Genomic DNA, 26,009 nt, shown 5'->3' with positions numbered 1-26,009 from the left:
CAGGTTGTATATATGTTCAAATAAACCATATATCATAAAGACACTGCAGACTCTGCTGTGCCCCATTGTCCAAAAGGGGACACAGATCCTGGTAAGCACACCTGGTACCCCTGGAATCTTGCACCACTCAGAGATTGGGGTGGCATGTACCAATATGTAAAATAAGAAACAAAGGGGAAATGCTCCTGAGCATGTGGAAAGGGCCTCTTTGTGACCACTGGCTAACTTCAGCTTCACAGTTGCTACTGCACTTGTGCACACTGCTGACCATCCTGCAAAACTGGTGCATGTGTCAGCCTCCAGCAAGAGGAACTGCAGGGCCTTGTGTGTGTTTTCTACTGCTTGCAAGCCTGGTGTTGCCTGCCACAAACATCTGAGAGGCAATCTTGTCCCCAGGTGTGAAGGTCCTTGCAGTGACCTCCGGATCAATCCCAGGCCGAAAACACTGTGATTTCTGCACCACCTCCGCAATCGTGCAGGACTCTGGAGGGCAAAATTCAGCTGTGAAAGGCAAGATAAACCTCGGCTCATTGCTGAATTAATCTGCTGGCATCTCCGACTGACGGATAGAAGTGCTCCAAGGTGCATGTTCAGCAACAATTTGCTGTGACTGATAGCTGCCTTCATCGCTCCTGGCATTTTGCTGCAGGCGGCCTCTTGAGACTTTCGTGGGCTGTCCATGCAGCAATATGAAATGGACTCCAGCACCCCGCCTGGGTTATCATAACTGGATGTGCATATCTGTCCGTTCAGTTCAGATCCCCAATTCGGTCTCCATTCCTGGGGAGCTGCTATATCTAGCCAGGGAAAGGCCAACTTTAGCATCGTGGAGCGATGGGTGGTGGTGGGGAAGGAAGGCACTCTGCTTCTGATGGGGGCCAAAAGTGCATGTTTGCCACAAAATTGGCTTCTTTGCAGTGGGAAAATGTAGAAACCCCAAATATAGGTAAATATTAAAGAAGGGAATGATAGCTTGATGGAGAAGGGACTCCAACTCGCTAGTGTCAGAGGATAATGCTTTGTATGCAGAAGGTAAAAGATAAAGGTAAAGGGACCCCTGACCATTAGGTCCAGTTGTGGACGACTCTGGGGTCAGCATTTGTCCGCAGACAGCTTGCGGGTCATGTGGCCAGCATGACTAAGCCGCTTCTGGCAAACCAGAGCAGCAAACGGAGACACCGTTTACCTTTCCGCCGGAGCGGTACCTATTTATCTACTTGCACTTTGATGTGCTTTTGAACTGCTAGGTTGGCAGGAGCAGGGACCGAGCAACGGGAGCGCACCCCATCGCAGGGATTCAAACCGCCGACCTTCTGATCGGCAAGTCCTAGGCTCTGTGGTTTAACCCACAGCGCCACACGATACTGTGTCCAAATGCCAGGATCTCTGGGGTTGTTGTTTTTTTTTAAAAAAAAATGATTTGGTAGCAGGTGATGTAAAAGACCAATAATTAGAATAGAATCATAGAATCATAGAGTTGGAAGAGACCACAAGGGCCATCGAGTCCAACCCCCTGCCAAGCAGTAGGCAGTAATGGGCAAAAAGTACAAATAATCTAGCCAGGTATTGGGAGCTTCCTATGTTTCAAAAGTGTAGATTCTTTCTCTCTCTGACATATAAGGGAAATGGTGACAAGATTTCTACCCCACTCTGGACCCCTCCAGACCAGAGATGCTTTTTGTGAGTTTATTCTGCAACAGGTCATTGATGGAACAAGCGTGCATTAAGTGCTCTGGAGGCTGCTCCACTATAATAGATCCAGTAAGAAATGCCCTGTATGGGAACATCTTATGCTCAACAAATGTGTTGAGGGGTGTGCGTGCATGTGTGCAAACTCGCATGTGGGGGTGCTGAACTGAGTCTTTGCCCTGGGTGAAAGAAAGCCTAGATTCACCCCTGGGTGGTGGAATGTCCTTCATGGGATGTTTTTAAACTCTACTATTCTATTATCCTATGACCCGAGTGCAACAGCAGCACTCTCTTGCATTTTCCAGCAACTGGTCTTCGGGGATACAGTATTTTGTCTCCAAAACCAGAGGCCTCCTACATGCATAGCACTTGCTTTGCCACTGAGCTATATAGACCTTCCCCAGAGTTGGAAGAGGGAGTGGCTCAGAGGAATGCAAGAAAGAAAAGGCAAGCAGGGAGAGAGAAAGGGAGAATTGGCAGGAGGGAGAGGTACAAATGGGCAGGAGCTGGAGGGCAACTTTTACATATGGATTGTTTAAAAAGAACAGAATCTTTGGTTGCAGGCCAGCCAAAACTCAACTGGGAGGTGTCTGTTGTGCAAACACTGATGGGCGTGGAATTAACACACGATGCATTACCGAAAAACTATTGTTGGATTAAAGGATGGTTCAATTACTCCCTGACAGTCTTCTGCACAAAAACTGCCTGCAAGATATCTTGAGCTGAAGGACTGCTGAGAGGATTTGACAGATCAAACATGAGTCACCTTTTCCTTCACACCTCCCCCCTCCCTCCCTCCCTCATAATTTTTAAATGTGTCTGGTACTCAGTGAGCAGATACCCCTACCTCCTTCCAGTCCACTGGTCATATTTACAGTGCTGGTAATACACACGACACTTTGTACCATAAGCAAAACTGATAATCCTCAGTCCCCAAGGAGCCTACAGTCTAAAATTCCCACTAAGTTTACCGAGTGGGGGCTTCTGCAACTCCAACGCTAAGTGCATAACCCTCCAAGTGTCCATATTTTCCAGGGACAGTCCTAGAATTACAAAAGCCATTGTGGCTTCTGATTTGATCCCAGAATGTCCCAGTTTCCCCCGCCAGCACTGAACTCAGGTCATAAGCCAGCACTTGTCCTGAGTGGCAGTGGCAGCCACGGCTGCAAGGAGGCATCCCGTTGCCTCTGCCTGCCAGCCTCGTCCCTTGGGCAGGTTGTAGCAGCACTGGAGAGTGGGAGAGGAGGTGGAGAGGCTGCAGTTGCTGGAGAGGCCCAGCCCTGCAAGGCTACTCTGGGCAGGATGAAAGGGGGAATGGAGCAGAGCACAAGTCTTGATTTTTATTTTTATTTTTAAAAAAGGTTTTAGGCATCTGTGTCAAATCTTGCCCATTTCTAAAATTTATTTACAGTCATACCTCATGTTGCATCTGCTTCAGGTTACGTCTTTTCAAGTTGCGTCCCGCAGCAACCTGGAAGCACCGGAACGGTTACTTCCACATTTCGCTGCTCGCGCATGCACAGAAGCACTAAATCATGCTTCGTGCATGCGCAGAAGCGCTAAATTGCACCGGCGTGGTGCTTCTGGATGTGAATTCTTCGAGTTGCGGACGTGCCTCCAGGATGGATTGCGCCCGCAACTCGAGGTTCCACTGTATTGGTGGGTGGGTGTTTTTTTGTAAATCTACCAAAGAATAAAATACAATGCAATGCAATGAAATGAAATCAGGATTAAGGGGTTTTCTCAGGACAGTGGGCATGTCTGCTGGTGTAGCGGTGGTGGTACTTGCCCTTCTTCCAATAGGAAATGCTGTGCAGGGTGGGGGAGAGAAATGGGGGTCAGTGGGGGGAGGGAATGAGAAATGTCCTTATTTCCATCTGATGAATGTTGGAGGGTATGTAAGTGGAGGGCAGGGAGAACTGGTGCCCAGACATACTGGCAGAGTGGTAAGCAGGGAGACCAGCAGTAGATGGAGCCAAAGCCAATGGCAGGCAGAACCAATTCATTGGCATGTATAGTTATGCAGCTCCCGCAGGATCAAACGAGAAGAGGAGAGCAGTGATAGCATAGGAATAACCCCGCAAGGCCCTTTGAGACTCCAAACACAGAGCCTGCTGCAATTGGAGGCAATCTGTTCTGGTTCCTTGGGCACAGAGTGCTTCATTTATGCATCTGTCTTTGTTCAGTGGCAGATGCACTTATTCCAAGCACATCTGTGGCTCCCGCTAGCTTTGTTTCAAGTCTTGGGGTGGGGCGGGGCGGGTGAGTTGCTTTCCTCTGCTGGATAAAGGAGGGGGTGGAGAATGTAACATCTTCCATGGTGGCTCCAGACAACAGGGTTTTTTGTTTTCATTTATTGCAGAATGTTTTAATCTAGTTGGCAGTCCCTCTCTCCCAGCCCGACCCCTTTCCCCAATTGAAGCTATGAATTTGAGCTGGCTCGCTGGTCTATCCTGCACAATATTGTCTATTCCTGCCTGGCAGTGGCTATTATCATAAGAATATGAAAAGAGCCCTGCTGGAGTGGACCAAAGGCCTATCTCATTCAGCATCTTGCTTTCCCAATGGCCAACCAGATGCTTAAGGGATTTTTGCAAGCCAGGCCTGAGGAGAACAGCATGTTCCTCCTCGTTGACCCCAGCAACAGGCATTCAGAAGCATTACTGCCTCTGGTGACGGAGGCAGGGCCTAGCCATCATAGTTAATGGCCATTGATAGCCTAAGCCTCCATGAATTTGTCTTGTAGAGCCATCCAAGTTGGTGGCCGCTGGCCATCACTACATACTGTGGCAGAATACTGTAGCACACTATGTGAAGAAGTCTTTCCTTTTATCTCTCCTGAATCTCCCAGCATTCAGCTTCATTGTGTGGCCTCTAGTTCTAGTACAGTGGTACCTCTGGTTGCGAACGGGATTCGTTCTGGAGCCCTGTTCGCATCATGAGCAGAACGCAACCCGCGTCTGCACGTGCGCGGGTTGTGATTCACTGCTTCTGCACATGCACGTGATGTCATTATGAGCATCTGCGCATGCACGAGCGGCGAAACCTGGAAGTAACCTGTTCCATTACTTCCGGGTCACCGCGGGACGCAACCTGAAAAGACATAACCTGAACTGAACGTAGCAAGAGGTACGACAGTATTATATGAGAGAGAGAGAGAGAGAGAGAGAGAGAGAGAGAGAGAGAGGAAGTAGGGGGGGATTTTCCCTATCCTTTTTTCACCCCATGTATATGCACCTTTTAGTCTCCTTTTAGTCAGTCTTTTTTCTTAAAAAAAGACCCAAATGTTGTAGCTTTTCCTCAAAGGGAAGTTGTTTGAACTCCTTGTTTTGATCATGAACATACAAAAAGCCTGCTGGATCAGGCTAGTGGCCCACCTTGTCCAGGATCCTGTTCTCCCAGTGGCCAACCAGATGCCAGTGGGAAACCCACAAGCAGGATTTGAGCACAGGAGCCCCTTCCCCTCCTGTGGCTTCCAGTAACTGTTACTGAGAAAGATTGCTGCCTCCAGCTGTGGAGGCAGAGCAGAGCCATCAGGGCTAGGAGTCATTGATAGCCCTCTCCTCCTCCAATCCTCTTTTAAAGCCATTCCGGTGGCCATCACTGTCTCCTGTGGGGGCAAGTTCCATAATTTAACTATGTGATGCTTATTTTTTTTGGTCCTTTTCCAATCTCCTTTTTGAGGTGAGGTGATCTGAACTGTACACAGGATCCCAAGTGTGGCCTTGATGTAAATTTGCACCTTGGCATTCCTTTCCAGCGTTCCAGGCTGAGAAAGGTCTTTCCCCAGCACTGCTGCGTGAGATCCTTGTAACTGGAGTTGCTGGCAGCTGAACTTGGGCTCCATTTCTGCTCTGCTGAGGCCCTTATTTATTCTGTCTCTTCCATTGCCTCTCTTGCACTGAAGGCTGCTCCCCTTTTAAAGATTTGCTTCCCTCTGCCAAGTGCCTGAGGTGACATTTCCGGGCTTAGGTTCAGCAGTGGCTATAGAAACCATTTCCAACCAAATGGGACCTTATAAATGGATGTTCTGTGTCACAAATAGGACAAAGCCTGGAGATACATCTGCAGTTGCTTATTGGTTCTATTTTTGGAGCTGAAGATACTTTGATGCCAGGCCCAGGCCCAGGCATTTTGCTTCCTGGGGTGGAGCAGCAAATTGTGCCCCCACCCCTACCAAGGTAGTCTACTCCAGAGTAAGATAATGCCAGTCATGTGTGCCTCCTCCCACCCCAGCTGTCAAAACACAATAATAGCAACACACTAAGTTACCAACCGCACGCGGGTGGCGCTGTGGGTAAAACCTCAGTGCCTAGGACTTGCTGATTGCAAGGTCGGCGGTTCGAATCCCTGCGGCGGGGTGACCTCCCATCGTTCGGTCCCAGCTCCTGCCCACCTAGCAGTTCGAAAGCACCCCTAAGTGCAAGTAGATAAATAGGTACCGCTTTATAGCGGGAAGGTAAACGGCATTTTCATGTGCGGCACTGGTGCTGGCTCGCCAGTTGCAGCTTCATCACGCTGGCCACGTGACCCGGAAGTGTCTTTGGACAGCGCTGGCTCCCGGCCTCTTGAGCGAGATGAGCGCGCAACCCTAGAGTCGGTCACGACTGGCCCGTACGGGCAGGGGTACCTTTACCTTTAAGTTACCAACCATTGGCTGCCCTTTCATCTCAAACCAGTTGCCTAATGACAGGGCTGGCTCTTTTCCTGTATTTCAGGCCCAAATAGAATACAATAGAGCAGGATACGGTTCATGAGCAAGCAGAATGACCTAAGAGAACCCCATGGATAGAACTGTTGCCCTGTATCACAGCTTCCTGCCTGGATGGGCTCATTCCTGATCTATCTATTTGTCCAATGCTCACATACTCTGGTAGTGAGCATAATATATTGAGGCAATTAAGCTATTCAGGTTAATGCTGTGCTGCCTCAAAAATACTGCCTGTCTCTGGCAGGGGCAGAATTTGGGTCCCCCAATGGCTAGCAATGCAGCCTCTCCCTTACCTGCTTGCACTGATGATGTCCAGAGTTCATCTGCACTCCCTCCAACTTTCACATGCTCTCCTTTCATTCGTCTGTGATGCATTAAACAGAAACATTCCGTCTTCCTGACTTATGAGCTTGTTTTTCTCAGTTATTGGCTAAGCACACGGTAAACAGCAGACTCCTCTCGTACGCTCACTGCCCCACTTGTTCTTGATCGTTTTCCTCTTCTCCTGTTTTGAGTTATCGTGGCAGCTGCCACCATTGGCAAAAAAGAAGGGCTCAGTGCCTATAGATTATGTGGGGGTGCAGCTCTGGAGAGCAGGAAAGAAAATGCCCCTTGAAATTTAAAGAGGCAGTTAAGATCTCCCTTGCAAAAGGCAAGCTTTGGGGAAATTGTGGGTAGGTGGGTGTTCTTGATTTCGTTCTGCCTTACTATGGTTTTATGATGGCATTTATAGTGATTATTTATTTTAAGAAAATGTACCCTGATTGGAGAATCTGGTTGAAGCTATCAATTGCCTGAATCAAATAAGTCAACATAATGCCATGATGTGAAGCCACAATTTGTTCTTGGCTTATAAAGTGTGGCTTGTTCTAACTATGGTTTAGCATTATGTACAAACTCAACAGCCTGCCTTAACCATGGTTTGTTTGTCCCTGACCCCACCCCACCTGCTCACTAAGCCACAGAGGCAATAGCAGGTGGTGGTGGGGAACAAGCTTTGGATATTCCAACTGTGGCTTGTTTTGTCTTTTGTCAGATGACTCATGTTTTGTTGAACAAACTATGGCTAAAACAAACTATGTGTTTATGTGTTGCATGCAAGCATAACCAGTAGCTAGGAACAAGCAAGGCACTTGGGAAAGGCACCTTCAGTTTTTCTAGCTCTGCTACAGATTACCCATTGTGATTTTGGTCAAGTTACTTAAGATGCCATAGAAAAATGTAGTATTATTATCCTGTGTGTTCTACCTGTCTGTGCTCACCTGTCCCTCACTCCCTTTGCTCACTGGTGCTCTTCCTTGGGGCCAGAAGGACAGCTATTAGAGTCAGGGAAGTTTGGTGGTCAACACTGGACCTTGTTGAATGCCTGACAATACCACTTCTGGCATCAGAGGGTCCCTATAGCTACCTGTAAATATCACAGAGCATGTTATCTACACTGCATATCAGTTGTTTGGCTCCTCCATGGACAGTGAAAAATTCAAAGCAGTCATTTTGGAAAAAAGCAGCATGGAGAACTAGCCACCTGCAAAGGCCAAAAGATTTTGCCTGTTGCTGTTTCAAGTCAGTATGTGAACTTGACCCTTCCACCCCTCGCCAGCTGTGGCCAGATGTAGCTCCCCTTCCCAACTCTTCTTTCAAGCCTCGTTCATATTATTGAAACTCTGTTGACTTCCTTGGAAATTCCTCAGACGTTGCGTCAGAACATGAATAACTTCTTTGAATCTCACTTCTGACAAAATCTGGAGACAACTTGTCGATGTGGGGAATCCCGCCACCAAACACTCCATCTTGAGACAGTTTAAAAGTTTTTATTCACTCTTTCTGTCACATTGCTATGTATTGATTTGAACCATTTCTCCCTTGCCTTCTGCCTAGAGGTGTTTGGGTGGCAGCTAACAGCTTCCCTCTCAAAGTCACTGTGGATTTTTGCTGAAGGCCAAATGGTTGTGATGTTGGTTCTTTATCTAGAATGTTCCACGCTCTCCTTTTGCTGCACAGAAAGTGCCCCAAATGATCTCCCAAGGGCATCCTATGGCCCACGCTAGCACATTGACTTCCCCTTCCCGTTGTTGTTGTTTAAATAGTCCTAGCAGAAAGATGTTAAGCAGATGTTGTAGCCTGGACCTCAGAAGGGCCCTCAGGAGCAGTTTTTCGGGAGCTGTGATGTCTCTTTATAGACACATGCTGCAGTGAACCGTGGCCACAGCTGCACACTGGCTGTGATGATGCAGCTCAAGCCAACACTCCAGGGAATGCCGCACTTCCGAGATCATTCATCAGGGAGGAGTCAGTTTCTGACTTTGCAGCTCTCTGGTATGACACCAAAGAACATTAAAGAGAGCTCATCCTAATTTCAGCATCCTAACCCTAATTCCAAGAAAAGCCAACCAGATGCGTTGAAAGAGGGGTGAATCTGGCAAATTTCAGTTTCTCTCTATTTCTAATTTTTCCAGTCCTGAAGTCAGTTTGCCACATTTCTGCACCACTAGAATTCATCAGCTTTTTAGTGTGCATTGTTCCTAGTGTTGACATAGTTCTATGCTATAATAGACACATGGAGGGGGCTTGCAGGACTGCATTGCAAAATGGGTGTGGTGCAGATTTGTGGTTTACACATTGCTTTGTGAAATGTGAATTGGGTAGATTCACATTAAAATAGGGAGTGAACCAAATTTCTCCCCCATCCCCATCTCAGGGTGAAGAGGCAGCAGTCCCCCCCCTCTTGTTTTCATTGGTGTAATGTCTTCAAAGGTACACTGCCTCTGATTGAGGAAGTTTCGTTTAGATAACCTGGCTAACCATGAGCTTGCCTAATTGTGAGCTTCCCTTTTAAAAGAATGCCAGTGTCCACAGACACATCCTGTGGCAGTGAGTTCCATAAGCCAGCTGGGCTTTGTGTAGAAGTCCTGTGTTCTTCCTTTTTTATTATTAAATGTATTTATATCCTGTCTTCCTCCAAAATCAGGATTCAAGGCAGCTTACAACATTTAAAAAACATCATCATCAAGTACAAAGTGACAATGACATACTAGCTAACGGCAATAGTTAAAATATATTAGAACACATTTAATAAGATATTAACAGACTTAAGAGATAGAGGAGACTTTTCTCTCCCAGATTTGAAATCGTATTTTGAAGCAGCATGTCTTGTTTCGATACGGGATTGGATAAAATTGGAAAAAGAAGAAGAGTTAGAACTAGAAGGACACGACAATAGATTTGGCTGGCACTCATATTTATGGTATGGAAAAGGGAAAAAACATAAAGGCTTTTCAAACTATATAATAAGAAAGTCATTAATAAGAGTGTGGGGAAAATATAAAGATCTGTTAGAGCAGAAAACACCATGGTGGCTGTCACCCAATGAAGCATTTTCACTTAAGTCAACCCCCAAAGTAAGCTGGTTGACATATGTTTTGTTTGTTTAGTCGTTTAGTCGTGTCCGACTCTTCGTGACAACATGGACCAGAGCACGCCAGCCACTCCTGCCTTCCACTGCCTCCCACAGTTTGGTCAAACTCATGCTGCTGGCTTCGAGAACACTGCCCAACCATCTTGTCCTCTGTCATCCCCTTCTCCTTGTGCCCTCAATCTCCTTGTGCCCTCTCCTTCTCCTTGTTCCCTCAATCTTTCCCAACATCAGGGTCTTTTCCAGGGAGTCTTATCTTCTCATGAGGTGGCCAAAGTATTGGAGCCTCAGCTTCATGATCTGTCCTTCCAGTGAGCACTCAGGGCTGATTTCCTTAAGAATGGATCGGTTTGATCTTCTTGCAGTCCATGGGACTCTCAAGAGTCTCCTCCAGCACCATAATTCAAAAGCATCAATTCTTCGGCGATCAGCCTTCTTTATGGTCCAGCTTTCACTTCCATACATCACTACTGGGAAAACCATAGCTTTTACTATACGGACCTTTGTTGGCAAGGTGATGTCTCTACTTTTTTTGACATATAGAGAGTTGTTAACAGAAGAAGAAGGTAAACTCAAACTAAAAGAGTATGATGAGCTGAAAGACTATCTACAAAGTTGGTTACACCATAGGCAATTAAATGAAATTTTAAAGGAAGACAATAAAAAGGGGTTTAGTTATACAATCTCCGGATTTCAAAAAGAAATAGTGGGGGGAAATGTTAAATTGTTTAAAAAAGCATATAGTATTTTATTAGAGTGGGAAACCAAAGATTAAAAAAAACCCTTATTGGATCAGAAACACAGATATTTCTGCCAAGGGAAGAAGAGGTAAGAGTAATGCAGAAAGTACCACATCAATTTGAGGCTAAGATCTCCTGCCCTCCTGGGGCAGGTGCCAACTGACTGGCCTGGCAGAGATCATGGAAAAAGGAGTAGTGGAGAATTGGGTGGAATTAATCCTCTTCTTTGCATTTGATTACAGTGGTACCTTGGTTTACGAACTTAATCTGTTCCAGAAGTCCATTCTTAAACCAAAGTGTTCTTAAGCCAAGGCGTGCTTTCCCATGTGGGGGACTCAATTTACAAATGGAACACACTCAACAGGAATCGGAACATATTCTTATTCCAAGGCAAAGTTCACAAACCAAAACACCTACTTCTGGGTTTGAAGCATTCTTAATCCAAGTTGTTCATAAATTAAGCTGTTCTTAAACCAAGATACCACTGTGTGTATTTATTTTCCGCAATGAATATTTAACCACTTTTACTGTGTTTTTTTGACCACATATATTGTTAAGGGCAATGTAATGTACCATGGATGGATTCAATGTCATATTAAACATTTTCTTTGTGACTTATTATTAACATTATCTTATTTTATATTGCTAAAGCTGGTTAAGTCTGAAATGTACTTGTACTATGTTTCAATCTTGTAAAAAAAAAAAATTGTGTAAGATACATTAAACTTAAAAAAAGAAAAGACAGGAAGGAAGGAAGAAAAAAGAGCCTAAATTGTCCACCATCCAAGCAGATCCCAAAGTGATGTTGAATAAGAACAACAATAATATGCAATAAAAGCATAACATGTCAAGTGCGAAACAATAAAAGCTAAAAGACAACTGCTGAAGAACAAAAAGGAGGACCAAAGATGAATGTAGCTTCTTTAAAATGCCTGGACAAATGATGTCTTAACATGGCGCTGAGAGGACTGTGAGATCAATACCAGGCAAATCCCTCTAGGGAGAGTATTCCAAAACTGGAGCAGTTTAGGGCTTTAAAGGTAAGCCCTTGAATTGGGCCCAGGAGCAGATAAGCAGCTGGGGAACTTATTGAAGAATTGATGTAAATTGCTTCACCAGGCAAAGTACTTTCCGCCAGATTCTGAAGCTTTGGAGTCACCTTCAAGGGCAGCCCTATTGTGTAACACATTTACAGTAGCCTAACTTGGAGGTTTCCAGAGCATGGATCACTGGCGTTAAGCTATCCAGTAAGTGAACTACAATGACAGATGCTAAATGTTAAATGCTAATTTGGCATTCCGGGCGCCCCCTAACAAACCACAATTTCCAGAATGATTTTCTTTTGAAGGGGGTAGCCATGAAGTTTAAATACGTACAAAACTGACAAGATGTTTGTTGTGTAGGTATGCTCCAGGTTTTCGCCATAGTTTATGAAGATGTCTCTCTCCCTTGCAACTTCTTCACTCTCTTAAAGGTTAAGGTACCCCTGACCATTAGATCCAGTCATGGACAACTCTGGGGTTGCAAGCTCATCTCGCTCTATAGGCTGAGGGAGCCGGTTTTTGTCCGCAGACAGTTTTTCTGGGTCATGTGGCCAGCATGACTAAGCCACTTCTGGCGAACCAGAGCAGTGCACGGGAACGCTGTTTACTTTACCGCCGGAGCGGTACCTATTTATCTACTTGCACTTGACATGCTTTCGAACTGCTAGGTGGGCAGGAGCTGGGACAGAGCAACAGGAGCTCACCCCGTCGTGGGGATTTGAACCACCGACCTTCTGACTGGCAAGCTCTAGGCTCTGTGGTTTAGACCACAGCGCCACCTTCGTCCCTCTTACTTCACACTTAATTTTTCTCTTCTTAAAAAGAAAGAAGGAAAGAAAGCTGGAGTGACCCACTTTCACTTGGGTTGGGGCACTCCCCATTAGTGGGGTCTCCCTATTTTCCAGTTAGAGATCATCGATGTGTCATAGATAACTTGTAGGACTTTGCTCACTGAGACCAAGTTCATTCTCCATTGAGCCATGAAAAGTACTGGGCAGCCTCAGGAAATGTCTGGCTCTCAGCCTAACCTACCTCATTGGGTCATTGTGAGAGTGAAATGACATGACTCCTTGTGAGGCACTTTGAGCTCCTTGGCCAAAGGGTGGAATTCATAGGCGATGAAGAAATGCTTTGCCTCTCGGCAAGGATGACGCGGAAGGTTTGGAAAAAATGTGCACATCTTTTACTTATCTGTCTCAGAATATCCACAAGAGAGATGCATCATCCCGGTTGTCATCTAATGTGGAAACTGGATAGGGATCAACCCTCATTTTGCCAGAGGCACCTTGAAGGAGCTGGAAGATATCTGTGCGTATGCAGAGTGGAGCTTCCAGCCATGGCTTACTCTGGTGGCTGTTTTAGATCTCAGCAACATTGCAACGCATTGATAAAATCTAGAGTATTTTTTTGTGTAGTGCAAATAACTAGATAATCTTTGGGGACAGAGAAAGCTTCACAATAGTAACAGAAATAGTTAGGAGGGAAAGGGAAACTGGGTGGAGCATGGCATCACCTACATTTTATACACATTTATTCCTGTTCATGGAGAGATTAAAATGAGGGTTTTTTGTCACCAGTGCTTTTTTGGGGGGGGACAGACGCAGGGGTACACATACCCCCAAACATTTTGTGAATCTTTGTACTTTTGTCTATTTACTGTATTTATTTTTCCTGATTTGAACTTTAAAATGGTGATTTTCTTGAGTCAAAGTGAGAGTACCCCTAAACATTTTTTTTTAGAAAAAAGCACTGCTTGTCACCCTCCTTTTTTAAAAACAACAACAATCCAAACTCAGTTGACTAATTGTATGAGATTTAGGCCGGTTTACCTGTATATAAGCCCTACTAAATCCAGTGGGACTTCTGAGTAGAAAAGGGATTTTCTATTAAGATTGCAGCCTTCATTAATCAACAGAAAGAGCCCCTTGTTTTGCAAGGGGAAAGGGTTGTTTCCAACTAAGTTTTACTCAGAGTAGACCCATTGAACTTAATGGGCCTATTTATTTCAACAGGTTAACTCTGAGTAGGACGAGCATTGGCCACAACCTATGCTTGCACAAGGCTTGTTCAGGACATTTTGTTGTGTGGGTCAGAGGGCAAGACGGTGCCTCCTCACCCCATTCCAAGTTTTGAAGCCAGGAAGACTGATACCTGAATATTACTTCACTATGGGTAATGAGCAGCATCCTGCACCACACCTGAAGAGAGAAGGCTAGTTTAGGAGATGCAGGGCAGACATTAGTCACACTGTCCTGTTCTACAACACCTGCCAATGCTCTAACACCTTCCCCTGTTCTCTAACACCTTCCCACTTATCCAGAAGCTGCCGCCTGAGGCAGCTGCCTCCTGCCTAATGGTAGGACTGGCCCAGAGGTCTGCATCTTGATTCTGTTCCCCATCTGCACAATCTGTGTGCCTTGATTTTTGTCTGTGCAAGGCTCTAGTGTAATCAAGGCTACCATGAAATGTGAATGGTGGGCTTACCTGCTCATCCTCATAGTCACTTTGTTGTGATGGCGTCTTGCACACGTCTGCTTAATTTCTGTGGGGATATGTTGTACCCAAGCCAGCTTTCAGCACAGGCTTGCTGCCGGTTGGGTGGGACTGCTATGAAGAGAAAACAAGGTTTCTGGTAAATGCATATCAAAGGGCTGAGTCATTTGCTTTATACTACACTATTATTCATTGTCTTCGTTTCCGAAATAAAGTGCAACACACTGGAGTAGAAGGATCTCACATGGGGTCTTGGCAAGGCAGGACTTAGCGTCATAGCATATATGGAGATTTCTCAACAGTTCCAAAGTTCATAGCAACACCCCCTAATTCTGTTTGTAATTGTTATTCAGACGCACTTCCCTTTGTAAAACAAAAGAACAGACTAACAAGTTGCAGCTTAATTTTTAATGGCAGGTTATATGGGCAGCTTTCAAATGTATTACAGAGGTACCGTGGTTTATGAACTTAATCTGTTCCGGAAGTCCGTCCTTAAAGCAAAGCGTTCTTAAACCAAGGTGTGCTTTCCCATAGCAGCAGGGGATTCAATTTACAAATGGAACACACTCGACAGGAAGCGAAACATGTTCTTATTCCAAGGCAAAGTTCACAAACTAAAACACCTACCGTATTTTTCGCTCTATAAGACGCACCAGACCACAAGACGCACCTAGTTTTTGGAGGAGGAAAACAAGAAAAGAAAAAATTCTGAATCTCAGAAGCCAGAACAGGAAGAGGGATCGCTGCGCAGTGAAAGCAGCAATCCCTCTTGCTGTTCTGGCTTCTGGGATAGCTGAGCAGCCTGCATTCGCTCCATAAGACGCACACACATTTCCCCTTACTTTTTAGGAGGGAAAAAGTGAGTCTTATAGAGCAAAAAATACGATTCCAGGTTTGCAGCGATCTTAATCCAAGTTGTTCATAAACAAAGCTGTTCTTAAACCAAGGTGCCACTGTACTCAATCCATGTTCAATGCACTGTCTTGCAGATGAGAAATGTCCCCAAATGCAAAAGGAAGGTCTCCGGTTGGACCAGACTAGTGACCAATATGTAAACATAACTGGTAAGTTTGTTTTGTCTCTCCCAAAAAATTCTTCTCCTCGCTGGCCTCTGGCTACAACCTCTTTCCTCCCTAGGAATTTGCAAGGGGGTAGAGATAAATCTATCTAATCAGCACCTGTGGATCTGAGACCCAGCAGAATCGGGCAGGAAGATGCACTTAGCTCAGGGGCAGCAAAGAGAAAACAAAACAACCACAAAGTCATGCAGCCCAAGGAGTGTCCATAAAGCTGCCTGAGGATCTCTTGCAGTGTCACAGGCAGGACTGGCAAGCGTTCTGGTCTTGAAGCTGGGAAGAAAGATGGGCAGTGTGACCTAGCATTTCATAGAATCATGGAATCATAGAATTGTAGAGTTGGAAGGGACCCTGAGGGTCATCTAGCCCAACCCTCTGCAATGCAGGAATCACAGTTAAACATTCCCTGACAGATAGCCATCCAACCTCTGTTTAAAAACCTCCCATGAAGTAGAGTCCACCACCTTCTGAGGGAGTCTTAGCCTCCAGAATTTGTTGGAGCAAAAGTGTGTGTTGTCATTTTTCAATGCCTTTCCTATTTAAATAAGTGAAGTTCTCCATCCCAAGAGGCATCTGCATTTGATCTGCAATTGTTTTTACACTTGCAAATGCTTTGACATTGTTTTTACAGCAATGTAATTGTTCAATATGTGTTTTCTATGGTAATGTGAAAATTGCTTTGAGATCCTACACAGGAAGTGATTCATAAATGAAAACTAATGAAATGAAAACCAATTGATTAGTATCAAGCTCAACAGGGTTTATATAATATGCATGTGAACAAGTTAAATGTGACAGGACAAGCCCTAAGCAAAGAATATTTTAAAATGTGGCATTCCAAACATAGAACTTTCAATCAACCAGGGAATAACAGACAAAAAGAGAGAAAGAAAGGATAAACTGTATTTTTTTGTAATGCCACACAGAGCCCTTCACTTTCTACTTTCTCACATTTTCGGAGTTTAACCTGCCCCAGCAACTTGTCTGTAAAGGGAGAATGGGAACTTGGGCGTCGGTATGGGAGGCTGGACTCTCAAGCTATGCTCCTTTCTCTTCTGTGTCTTTGGCAGGATTTAATCTAATTAAAAGGTTTGCTCTGCTGAAGACCTCAGCCATTAAGAAGATCCGCAACCCCAAAGGCCCAATGATCCTGCGACTGGGCAGCACCCCTCTGGTCCGACCGACAGAGTGAGTATGCCTGCTCTCGATTACAAAAACTAGTACGTAGCTGCATGTGCCTCAAGGCATCAGTGCAGTCGTTCAAGTTATTAAGCCAAGTGGGTCTTATTTATTCCCATTTAGGAACTGAGTATTCACTATTGCAGAGATAACAATAGAGCTTATTGTAAGACCCTGCTGGATCTCTGCAGACCTGCTGGATCCCTGCTGGTTCTCACAGTGGCCAACCAGATGTCTATGGGAAGCTCACAAGCAGGACCAGAATGCAACAGCACTCTTCTCATGTGTGAATCCCAGCAACTGGTATGCAGAGGTGTACAGCCTCCAGCAATTGTGCAACAACCTTGCAACATGTGTCTTGAATTCCCATATTGTGGATGGGGAACTGAGGGTGGCAGAGGCGCACAGAATGATTTGCCCCAGGCTTGGTGGGATAGTGGTAAATTTTGAACTTGCAGAAATACAGCATGGTGTGGTGGTTAAGAACGGTGGACTCGTAATCTGGTGAACCAGGTTCACTTCCCTGCTCCTCCACATGCAGCTACTGGGCTAGTCACGCTTCTCTGAAGTCTCTCAGCCTCACTCACCTCACAGAGTGTTTGTTGTGGGGAAAGAAGGGAAAGGAGCTTGTTAGCCACTTTGAGACTCCTTAAGGGGAGTGAAAGGCTGGACATCACGTCCAAACTCCTCCTCCTCCTCTCCTTCTTCTTTTTACAGCCTTTTGAGTCTGTACCTATACACAGTGGTACCTCGGGTTAAGTACTTAATTCGTTCTGGAGATCCGTTCTTAACCTGAAACTGTTCTTGACCTGAAGCACCACTTTAGTTAATGGGGCCTCCCGCTGCCGCCGCGCTGCTGGAGCATGTTTTCTGTTCTCATCCTGAAGCAAAGTTCTTAACCCAAGGTACTGTTTCTGGGTTAGCGGAGTCTGTAACCTGAAGCGTATGTAACCTGAAGCGTATTTAATCCGAGGTACCACTGTATCTTCAAGGTATACTGTACAGTGCAAGAGCTGACCATAGGGACAAATATTAGGAATAACTGGGCAGGAATAATCAGGTGCACAAATAAAAGATGAGGGGAGCACCTAGTTTGACAGCAGTACATGCGAAAAGGATCTAGACTTGCTCTCCACTGCACCTCAGAGCTAAGGTGATGCAATCTGCATTGGGTTGTGGAGGCTCAGCTTCAGATCCCCGCTTTTGAGTGTTCTTGGGCCAGCTGCTCTGGACCGGTCAGCTTAGCCCACCTCATGGGCTTATTGTAAAGATACAGTGGTGCCCCGCAAGACGAATGCCTCGCAAGACGGAAAACTCGCTAGACGAAAGAGTTTTCCGTTTTGGAGGTGCTTCGCAAAACGAATTTCCTATGGGCTTGCTTCGCAAGACGACAATGTCTTGCGAGTTCCTGCGGGGTTTTTTCCTCCCCCCCTTTTTCTAAGCCGCTAAGCTGCTTATCAGCTGATCCGATCAGCAGATAAGCCGCTAAAAGCCGTTAATAGCGCTAATAGCGCTAATCCGCTAATCCGTCAATGGGCTTGCTTCGCAAGACGAAAAAACCGCTAAACGAAGAGAATCACAGAACGGATTCTTTTCGTCTTGCGAGGCACCACTGTAAGTTGGTGGCCTGTGAGTGGGAGAACCATATCTGCCCCTTGAGCTTCTTGGATGAAGGCAAATGAGAGGCCCGTGGGCTTTCATGATGCAAGTGCTGGACTAGGCTCGGGGAGATCCAGGTTCAAATCCCCACTCAGCCGTGATGCTCACCAGGTGACCTGGGGTCAGTCACCATCTCCCAGCCTAACCTTCCTCACAAGGTTGTTGTGAGCATGAAATGGAGGTGGGGAGAGGAACCATGCATGCTGCCGTAAGCTCCTGGGATGAAAGGCAGGATGCAAATGTAGTAAATCGAATAGCCCTTGGGGAGTAGACATCTTATTGGGGTGTGTCTTGGACACATCTCATTAGGGTGTGTCCAATGAGTACCAGCCCCAAACTCAAATAAATTTACCCTGTTAACTCTATAAAAGAGCCTGCGGTCTCCCTGAGCAAGGATTGTGTGGGTGCCTCAGCCTCAGCCACAGCCTGATGGCTGGAAGGATGTTTTAATCCTAGAAAGTAAATCACAGCACAAGAGCAAAGGACTTGGGCCTTTTCCAGGGCCATTATGCAATCCCTGCACCATGTGTGTTTTCCTTCCTCCACTGAAACTTGGCAGGCAGCCTGACGGGTCTAGACGGGTAGATTGAAGCAGCTTAAGCTGTTTACTAGCTAGGCCTTTCCTTTCATCAGGACCCAGCAGCAGTGCAGAAAAAGCAGGCTTAGAAACTGGCTTCCCTCTTCTCCTGCCTCTGCATGTAGGACAGCCTTTAATGTCTAAAAGGGGAGGTGCTGCAAGGACTCGTCTCCTTTCCAGGACTTGCTTCAGTTCAGGCACTGGGGCTTTTGATCCCCATGAAGTAAATCAGAAAGCACAGCTGCACTCAGTTCCCAGTTTATGGGGCTGCTTTATTCTTCCTGTGCATTTTGGCACTTAAAAGTACGCAGAACGGAGAAATTTAAGCACTGCAATACAATAAGATTAACATTTTGATAAACCTCATAAAGGTGACCTGTAACCATAACTTAAAACAGCAACATAAGTAAAACTGAAAGCAGCAGGACCTCCAATCTTCACAAATGTCAAAACACACATACACACCCACCATGTCAGTTTACACAGTAGCCTCCCTCTAACATTGAACATTGGGTGGCTTGGGCCAACAGCTCTGTAGGCAAAGCAGGACCAGCAGGAAACAAGGGCAAGACATCTACATTCTCAGGGAACTCTGGAGTTTGCAGATGGACATAAAATCAGTAAAGAGGGAGAAAACATCAGTGGCATCCCCCCGTTCCCATCCAACAACAGGAAAAAACATGCATGTATGCATGTGGTTGCATGGAAGTGAATGCACACACAACACACAACTGAGCCTGAAATGAAGTCTGGAGTGGTGCTTCAGACCCTCTCTTCCTCTGTACAGCCTCCCTCCTGCCATCCTACCTCATGAGGCCTGTAGAAGGAGATGCAAGAGGCCAGAAATAACAGCTTCCCCTGGGAGGAACAGAACATTCCACTCGCCTGCAGCTGCAAGTTTGAGGAGGAAGAGGAGAGGAGAGGAGAGGAGAGGAAGACTCCGCTCCAACAGTGAAGGGGAAGATGCAAATAGAAGAGCCCTGGGCACTCGGGCACATGTGCACAGCAGCAGCAGCAAAGGCAGTAGAGAACATACTGAGGACATTTTGTTGTGCATCTGATTGTCGGGAAGACCTTCAAGTAAAAACGCTCCTCCCTGCCAGAACTCAGTCTATCTCTTTCTCTTCCACAACTGCCTAACTTATTCTCTCCACTCCCACCCAGACTGGGGAGTGTTTCATAGCTAGTAGCCATTGGCCATGAAAGACCATCAAGGAAACCAAAATGATCAAAGGGAAGGAGCAACTCGCCTTTGAAGAAAGGTTGCGGTGTTTGAGACTTTTCAGCTCAGAGAAAAGCCGAGTTAGAGGTGGCATGATAGAAGCTTATACAATGGCATATGGTATGGAGAAAGTGGGTGGGGGAAAGTATTTTTTCTCCCTCTCTTACAACACTAGAATTTGTGGACTTCCAGTGAAGCTGAACATTAGAAGATTCAGTTGAAAATACTGTATTTTTCCATGCATAACACGTCCCCTTGTATAAAACACCCCCTATTTTGGGGGACTCAAATTTAAGAAAATGGGGGTGGGATTCCCCAGAGTTGTCGAGCTTTTTGGGGGGAGGGTTGCCCAGAATTGTTGAGCTTTGGGGAGGGGATTGCAAAATACCCAACTCACCCACAATACTGCTAGCAGCCTATCGCCAACACAGCAACCAATCGGCAGCAGCCATTACCACTCCCACCAATCAACAGTGACTAATCCCACAATCGAACTCTAAACTACCCATATATAAGATGATCCAAAAATTTTCATGGTAGTCTCTAAGAAAAAAACCTCATGTTATACACGGAAAAGTACGGTACTTTACACAGCACATGTTTAAACTATGGAACTCATTCCTGTAAGAAGTATCAATGGCCACCACCTTGGATGGCTTTAAAAGAGAATTGGACAAATTCATGGTGGAGCGGGCTATTGATAGCTACTCTCCCTCCATGGTTGGAGGCTTCTGAACACCAGTTGCTGGAAACCACACCAGGAAAGAGTTCTCCTGTGCTTGAATCCTGCTTGTGGATTTCCCACAGTAATCTGGTTGGCCACAGTGAGAACAGGATGCTGGATTTCAGGGACCATTGGCCTGATCCAGTAGGCTCTTCCTATTTTCTTTGGTAAGGTTTACTTAAGCCACCATGTTTGGGTCTTCTGTGCCCACTAAAGTTTTGTTTTCAACAAAACGGAAAGCCAAGAGGAAACGGGCAGAGGATGATCACAACACTAATTTAAGTGCCTTGGGTTTTCTGACACAGTTTCCCTCTCAACCACTAAGCCAGAGCACCTGCCCCACCCACACTCAGAAGATGTGGCATGGCAGAAAAGAGGCCAGTGGCTGCTTAGATCCCGATGGTGCCACCAACATCCAACACAAATATATTCCAGCATGTATGATGGTACTTTGCTTTAATGCTCATTCAGACACCTGGAATTCAGCCTTCAGAGAAGGAGGCTCTGCTACAAAGGATTTGAGGGCATTGGAAATAGCTGGTGCATGGCAGAACAGTTGCCGTGGCTCTCCTTTCAGAGTGCTCCCCTCCCCTCCACCTTCTTAGCAATTGCCGCTTTTGTTCTGTTCCAAAGAAGACAAGTCTGTAGTTGTCTGCAGAAGGCGTGCAGTCACCTCTCAGGGGCACATGTGGAGTAGGACCACTCAGATAGTACCAGCTTCAAAGGAAACAACGGTGAGGGCCAAAAGAAGACAAAGACAAAGAAAAAGAGGGAGTCTGTGGAAAATCTTACAACTGAATTCTGATTTCAGTCACCGAAACTCTTCTAAGAAATGACAATAACTAAAAAGATATGTATAGATGTTTAAGCTTTCTTGAATGCCAGAGCTGAAGGGTCCAAGCAAGGGGTGCCACAGGGCTACCACTAAGAAGTCCCTGTCTTGCCATCCTAACAGGTTTTATTGGTCAGTGCATAAGTAGGAGTTCAGAAGCAAATAATAGATTACAAGCAGGTTCACATAGATACATTTTCATATTTCAAGTATATTTTAAAAATTGTACACAATGTAACACCCTTCTAACACAGGTCAGTATTATTATGGCTTTATTATAAAAGGGAGTCTGAGAAAATAGTGGATTGCTTAACATGGCTACTGTGCTATCTCCTATCTTATCTCTCAGTTCATAGTGTGGGGCCTAAGGTGGAGAAGAAGCTCTAGGGCAGAGCCCTTGGTGAGCAGTGGCTGGAACCAAGCTGTGGAGTGAATCTGAAATTAGACAGTGGAGAAAAAGTGAAGAGATTTATTTGCCTTTCCTTTTTGAATTTGACAGTGCCAAAACATTTCCTTTGAGTCCCTTGGGGTTTCCCTCTCTCTCTCTCTCTCTTTCTCCCTCTCTCTTTATCTTCATTGACAGTTTTTAAACAGTTTCTTAATGCAGGGATGGGCGCTGTGGCAGTTGGGAATAGGTGTGTTTGTTTAAATGCTTGGCTAGCTGAGGGCGCCTCTGTTATGATCTCCTTCTGCTGGTTCTTGTTTTGCCTTGGTGATTCATGAACCAGGCACGATGACCCCACAATAAACACAGAGAGAGGAGCAAATGAAAGACAAACGACCTGGAGCAGGGCTTCCAAGAAGACAACAAGGAGATCAATGTGCATCCGGTACAATGGCAATGCCAGAGGTGCAGGGGCCAACAAGTATTAGTTCTGGTCTCATTCCTTTGCTGGGTAGGGGAGCCTGAGACCAGGGGACAGAAAAGCTCTCCACCCACACACTGAGACTGATGAGGAAACCGTCTGTGCAGTTCTTTTTTTGTGAAGGCTGCTATCGTTCTCCCCCATCACCAGTCACTACTCTTTACTCTGGCCTGCGAGACTCTCTTATCAGAATTCTTTGCTGCAAGTCAACAGTGGAAAGAACTCAGAGTTATTTTCCAGGTTAGGAAAAACAGCGGCGGCAATGGGCTAGCAAAGTGTGGCATTGGCACGCCTGCCAGTCTGTGGTGCGTTCAAAGCAGGGAGATTTCAGCTCCTGCTCCTGCTGCATGCAAAGTGCTTGTACCCTCCATCCCGGCTCTACATCCTTTTCTTTGCATTCTCAGCTTGACAGCAAAAAAAAGGAAAAAAGTATGGCAGTTTATCCAACTCATGTGGAGCCTCCATGTAGGATACTGTGAAACTGTTTTCAGCCTGGGCGGGGGGGCAAGTCACAAGTTATGCAGCCTGATCTCCATTATTGCTGATAATTTTGATGAAGTCAATGCAAATGTGGCCCACCAACCATGTCTATCGGCCTGGCAGGTGCTTGACGACCTCTCCCTGTTTTAGCAGCCCTAAGCAGAGAGAAAGAAAAATCTCAGACTGTTTATCGTGCCTCTGGCTAGGGATAAGAGGATTTCCCCAGCTCCGTTCATTTATTGATCTGATGCTTTCCTTTGCTCCGTCTACAATTCCTCCTGCATTCCTTTACTGGGGAGAATTTCTAAAATTAACATCAGAATTGGCTCAGGGGCAGCTTCTCCCCTGCTTTCTCTTCCCTCTTTTCATCTGCATCTTTCTCCACAGCTGCAAACCATCACTGATGCAAACCACCAAAAACTGAGAAATCAGCACCACCCCTCCAGGGCCGGCCTGCCTATGAGGCGGGGTGAGGCAGTTGTCTCAGGTGGCAGACCAGGGGACAGTTGAGAGCCTGGACAGATCCAGGCTCTGACGAGCACACTGCTCACCACTGCTACTACCACCACCTGCTCCTCCTCCACCACAGCCACCACGTACTTCTCTCCAACCTTGCCTTTTTCCTCCTACCTCAGGCTTCCTCAACCTCAGCCCTCCAGATGTTTTTGGCCTACAAGTCCCATGATCCCTAGCTAGCAGGAGCAGTGGTCAGGGATGATGGGAATTGTAGTCTCAAAAGATCTGGAGGGCTAAGGTTGAGGAAGCCTGTCCCAACTCTGACAGCAGCCGGAGGTGGGGTCAGCTTTAGGGAGAGCAGCTCCAGTTTTGCTTTGAGTGGTGTAGTGTTTTACGTACATTACTTACTTTCATCTTAATGGAACACTCCACAAAAAGATCTTGATCCAACCATGTGCCTCGTCACATCATGTATACTGTTGTGTAATGTCTCATCAATGCACCCGTGTGCATCAGGGATTTTTCTTTTTTTAAAATGTACCCAAAGAACTGTAAATGCAACCATGCAAACAATCAAACATGGATAGGGTAGACGCTTATGCTAAAGGGGGGAGTATTATGAAACAAATATGCTCATATTAAGATAGGGTGGTCATTTATGTTTTACCAAATAAGAGAAAATCCATTATCAGAAAAAAGAAGGCATAGGTTTGTGCAAAATTTGCATGCACTTATTTATATGTACAGTGGTACCTCTGGTTATGTACTTAATTCGTTCCGGAGGTCCGTTCTTAACCTGAAACTGTTCTTAACCTGAAGCACCACTTTAGCTAATGGGGCCTCCTGCTGCCGCCGCGCTGCCAGAGCACAATTTCTGTTCTTATCCTGAAGCAAAGTTCTTAACCTGAAGCACTATTTCTGGGTTAGCAGAGTCTGTAACCTGAAGCGTATGTAACCCGAGGTACCACTTTACAGGACTGTATACTCCAAAGCCTATGAAAAAATTCTGATGTAGAGAATTTTTGAAATAGCTTTCCCGAATTGCCACTGATGTCTCCATTGTTTGGTGGCATTGTCTGATGTTTTAAAGGCCTCTGTCAGGTGGGGATAGAAAAATCTGTCAATTTCGCTTCTCTCAGTTTCTCATTTTTCCAATCTTAAATTCAGTTCTCCATATTTCTAGAACAATTTGTGATTATTATTATTTTAAAAAAATATCCTCATGAAAAGTAATAAGCCTTTTAGTGCAAATTTATCCTAACAAATACATTTCTGTATACAGTTTGACTAACATACATATTTTGCAAGCAATTTATCCTACTATATGGTATGTTTGCATGTTATTTTCAGTAATATGTTCTTTGCCATTATGCACCCTTTCCCCCAATGACTGAATTTTTGCAAACATTGTCTGCTTGAAGAACTGCATTGCAGAATTCCGAAAGGTATGGATTTTGAGGGATGGCTACATTTCAGTGCCTGTATTATCTCACATAGTGTGAATTAGGTAGGTTTGCCTTTCCATGCGAACAGAATTGAATTTCTCTCCCATCCCTGGTGGCAGAACTTCACCTCTTAAAAGTCAAAGGGCCCTGATTCTGACCTCTGTCTGGCATCCAAATAACAGCTCATTCCTGACGCACCTCTACAAAGACCATGTGATGCAAGGGGAAGTCTCTGTAGTGGAAAAACTTGGCATAAATAACTGGTGTTGACCAAGCCCCAGAATTGGTCACTGATGGGCAATGAATGTTGCAATAGTAGGATGGATTCCACAGATGAAATTGATTCCTGCTCTGCTAGGCTTCCAAATCTCCTGATTCTGTCTGGACTGGAGATGGGCTGTTGTTGCTGCTGTTTCTCTTTTTGAATGTCCTGAGAAATGAACACAGATGTTAGTGGTTGCTGTTGCTACTGGAGCAAAATTGTTGGACTCACTCTGTGTCTACCATGACCTCATTATAGTAATCCTTTTAAAGTGTTATTTATGGTTTTTTTGGGGGGGGGGGAGAAAAAGCTTCTAAATGGTTTTTAGGCTTACCTCCTTTCCTATCTGACAGAGTCACTGTGCCTTTGAGCATGGCCAGAAGGTACTTTCGTGGCGTCCACGATAATGAGGGAAGCTTTGTTCTTGTGTTCATCTATTTCTAATTTTATGTACTGTCAACACACCCGCATTGTTTCATGATTTAAAATAATGAGTTACAGTGTTATAGACATGGTGGTACTTGAGGGGTAAGGAAGAGGAGAGGGAAATAAGCAAAAACAGGCACCATGGCTGTTGCATAAGTCTGTTCTGGAAGGGTCTGGGGCTAGCAAGAGTTCTGAGGAATGAACATCATTGAGAGCTCCATCTGAGACACATTTACACTATACGTTTCCCCACTAAGAATCCAGGAATTGTTGAGGGTGCTGGGAATTGCAGCTCTGTGTGGCCCTTACATGATACATAGCTCAGTCGGCAGAACACAAGACTCGTAACTTCAGGGTCGTGTGTTCAAGCCCCACATTGAGCAAAAGATTTCCACATGGGGGGAGGGGTTGGACTAGATGACCCTCATGGCCCCTTCCAGCTCTACAATTATATGATTCTCATTGTTCCCAAGCCTGTTGAGGTGATGGGAGACAAGGCCTAGTTGGTACTGACCCCAAGAAATCTTTGCCCAACCCCTTCTTTGTCCTCTATTAAGCAGGCTCTTATGACTATTTCATTCTGAGGTGCAGCTCTGAATTAATTAGAGCCCCCAGAGAATGAATTCTAATTTAATGTTCATTCTGTGTTTTATTATTCCATTTCATTGCTGCTTTGTTGTTTTTAGAATTGCATTGTAGATTTTCTTTGTTAATATA

The 26,009-nt window shown here is 45.5% G+C and overlaps 1 protein-coding gene across 5 annotated transcripts in view; it reads left to right on the top strand.

Annotated features, from left to right (window-relative positions):
* COL16A1 (collagen type XVI alpha 1 chain) overlaps window positions 1-26,009 on the top strand; it is a 142,777-nt gene that overhangs the window by 15,891 nt on the left and 100,877 nt on the right. For all 5 annotated transcript variants that reach the window (XM_081200005.1, XM_081200003.1, XM_081200004.1 and 2 more), the window contains exons 3-4: window positions 15,078-15,152; window positions 16,235-16,352. In XM_081200005.1, the coding sequence (XP_081056131.1) occupies window positions 15,078-15,152; window positions 16,235-16,352 (193 nt within the window). The remainder of the gene's footprint in view (window positions 1-15,077; window positions 15,153-16,234; window positions 16,353-26,009) is intronic.

Source organism: Podarcis bocagei (genome assembly GCF_964188305.1).
Source record: "Podarcis bocagei genome assembly, chromosome: 7".
Classification (NCBI taxonomy): domain Eukaryota; kingdom Metazoa; phylum Chordata; class Lepidosauria; order Squamata; family Lacertidae; genus Podarcis; species Podarcis bocagei.
Note: the sequence above shows the minus strand (reverse complement) of the source record. Positions and strands in the feature narration are given on the sequence as shown.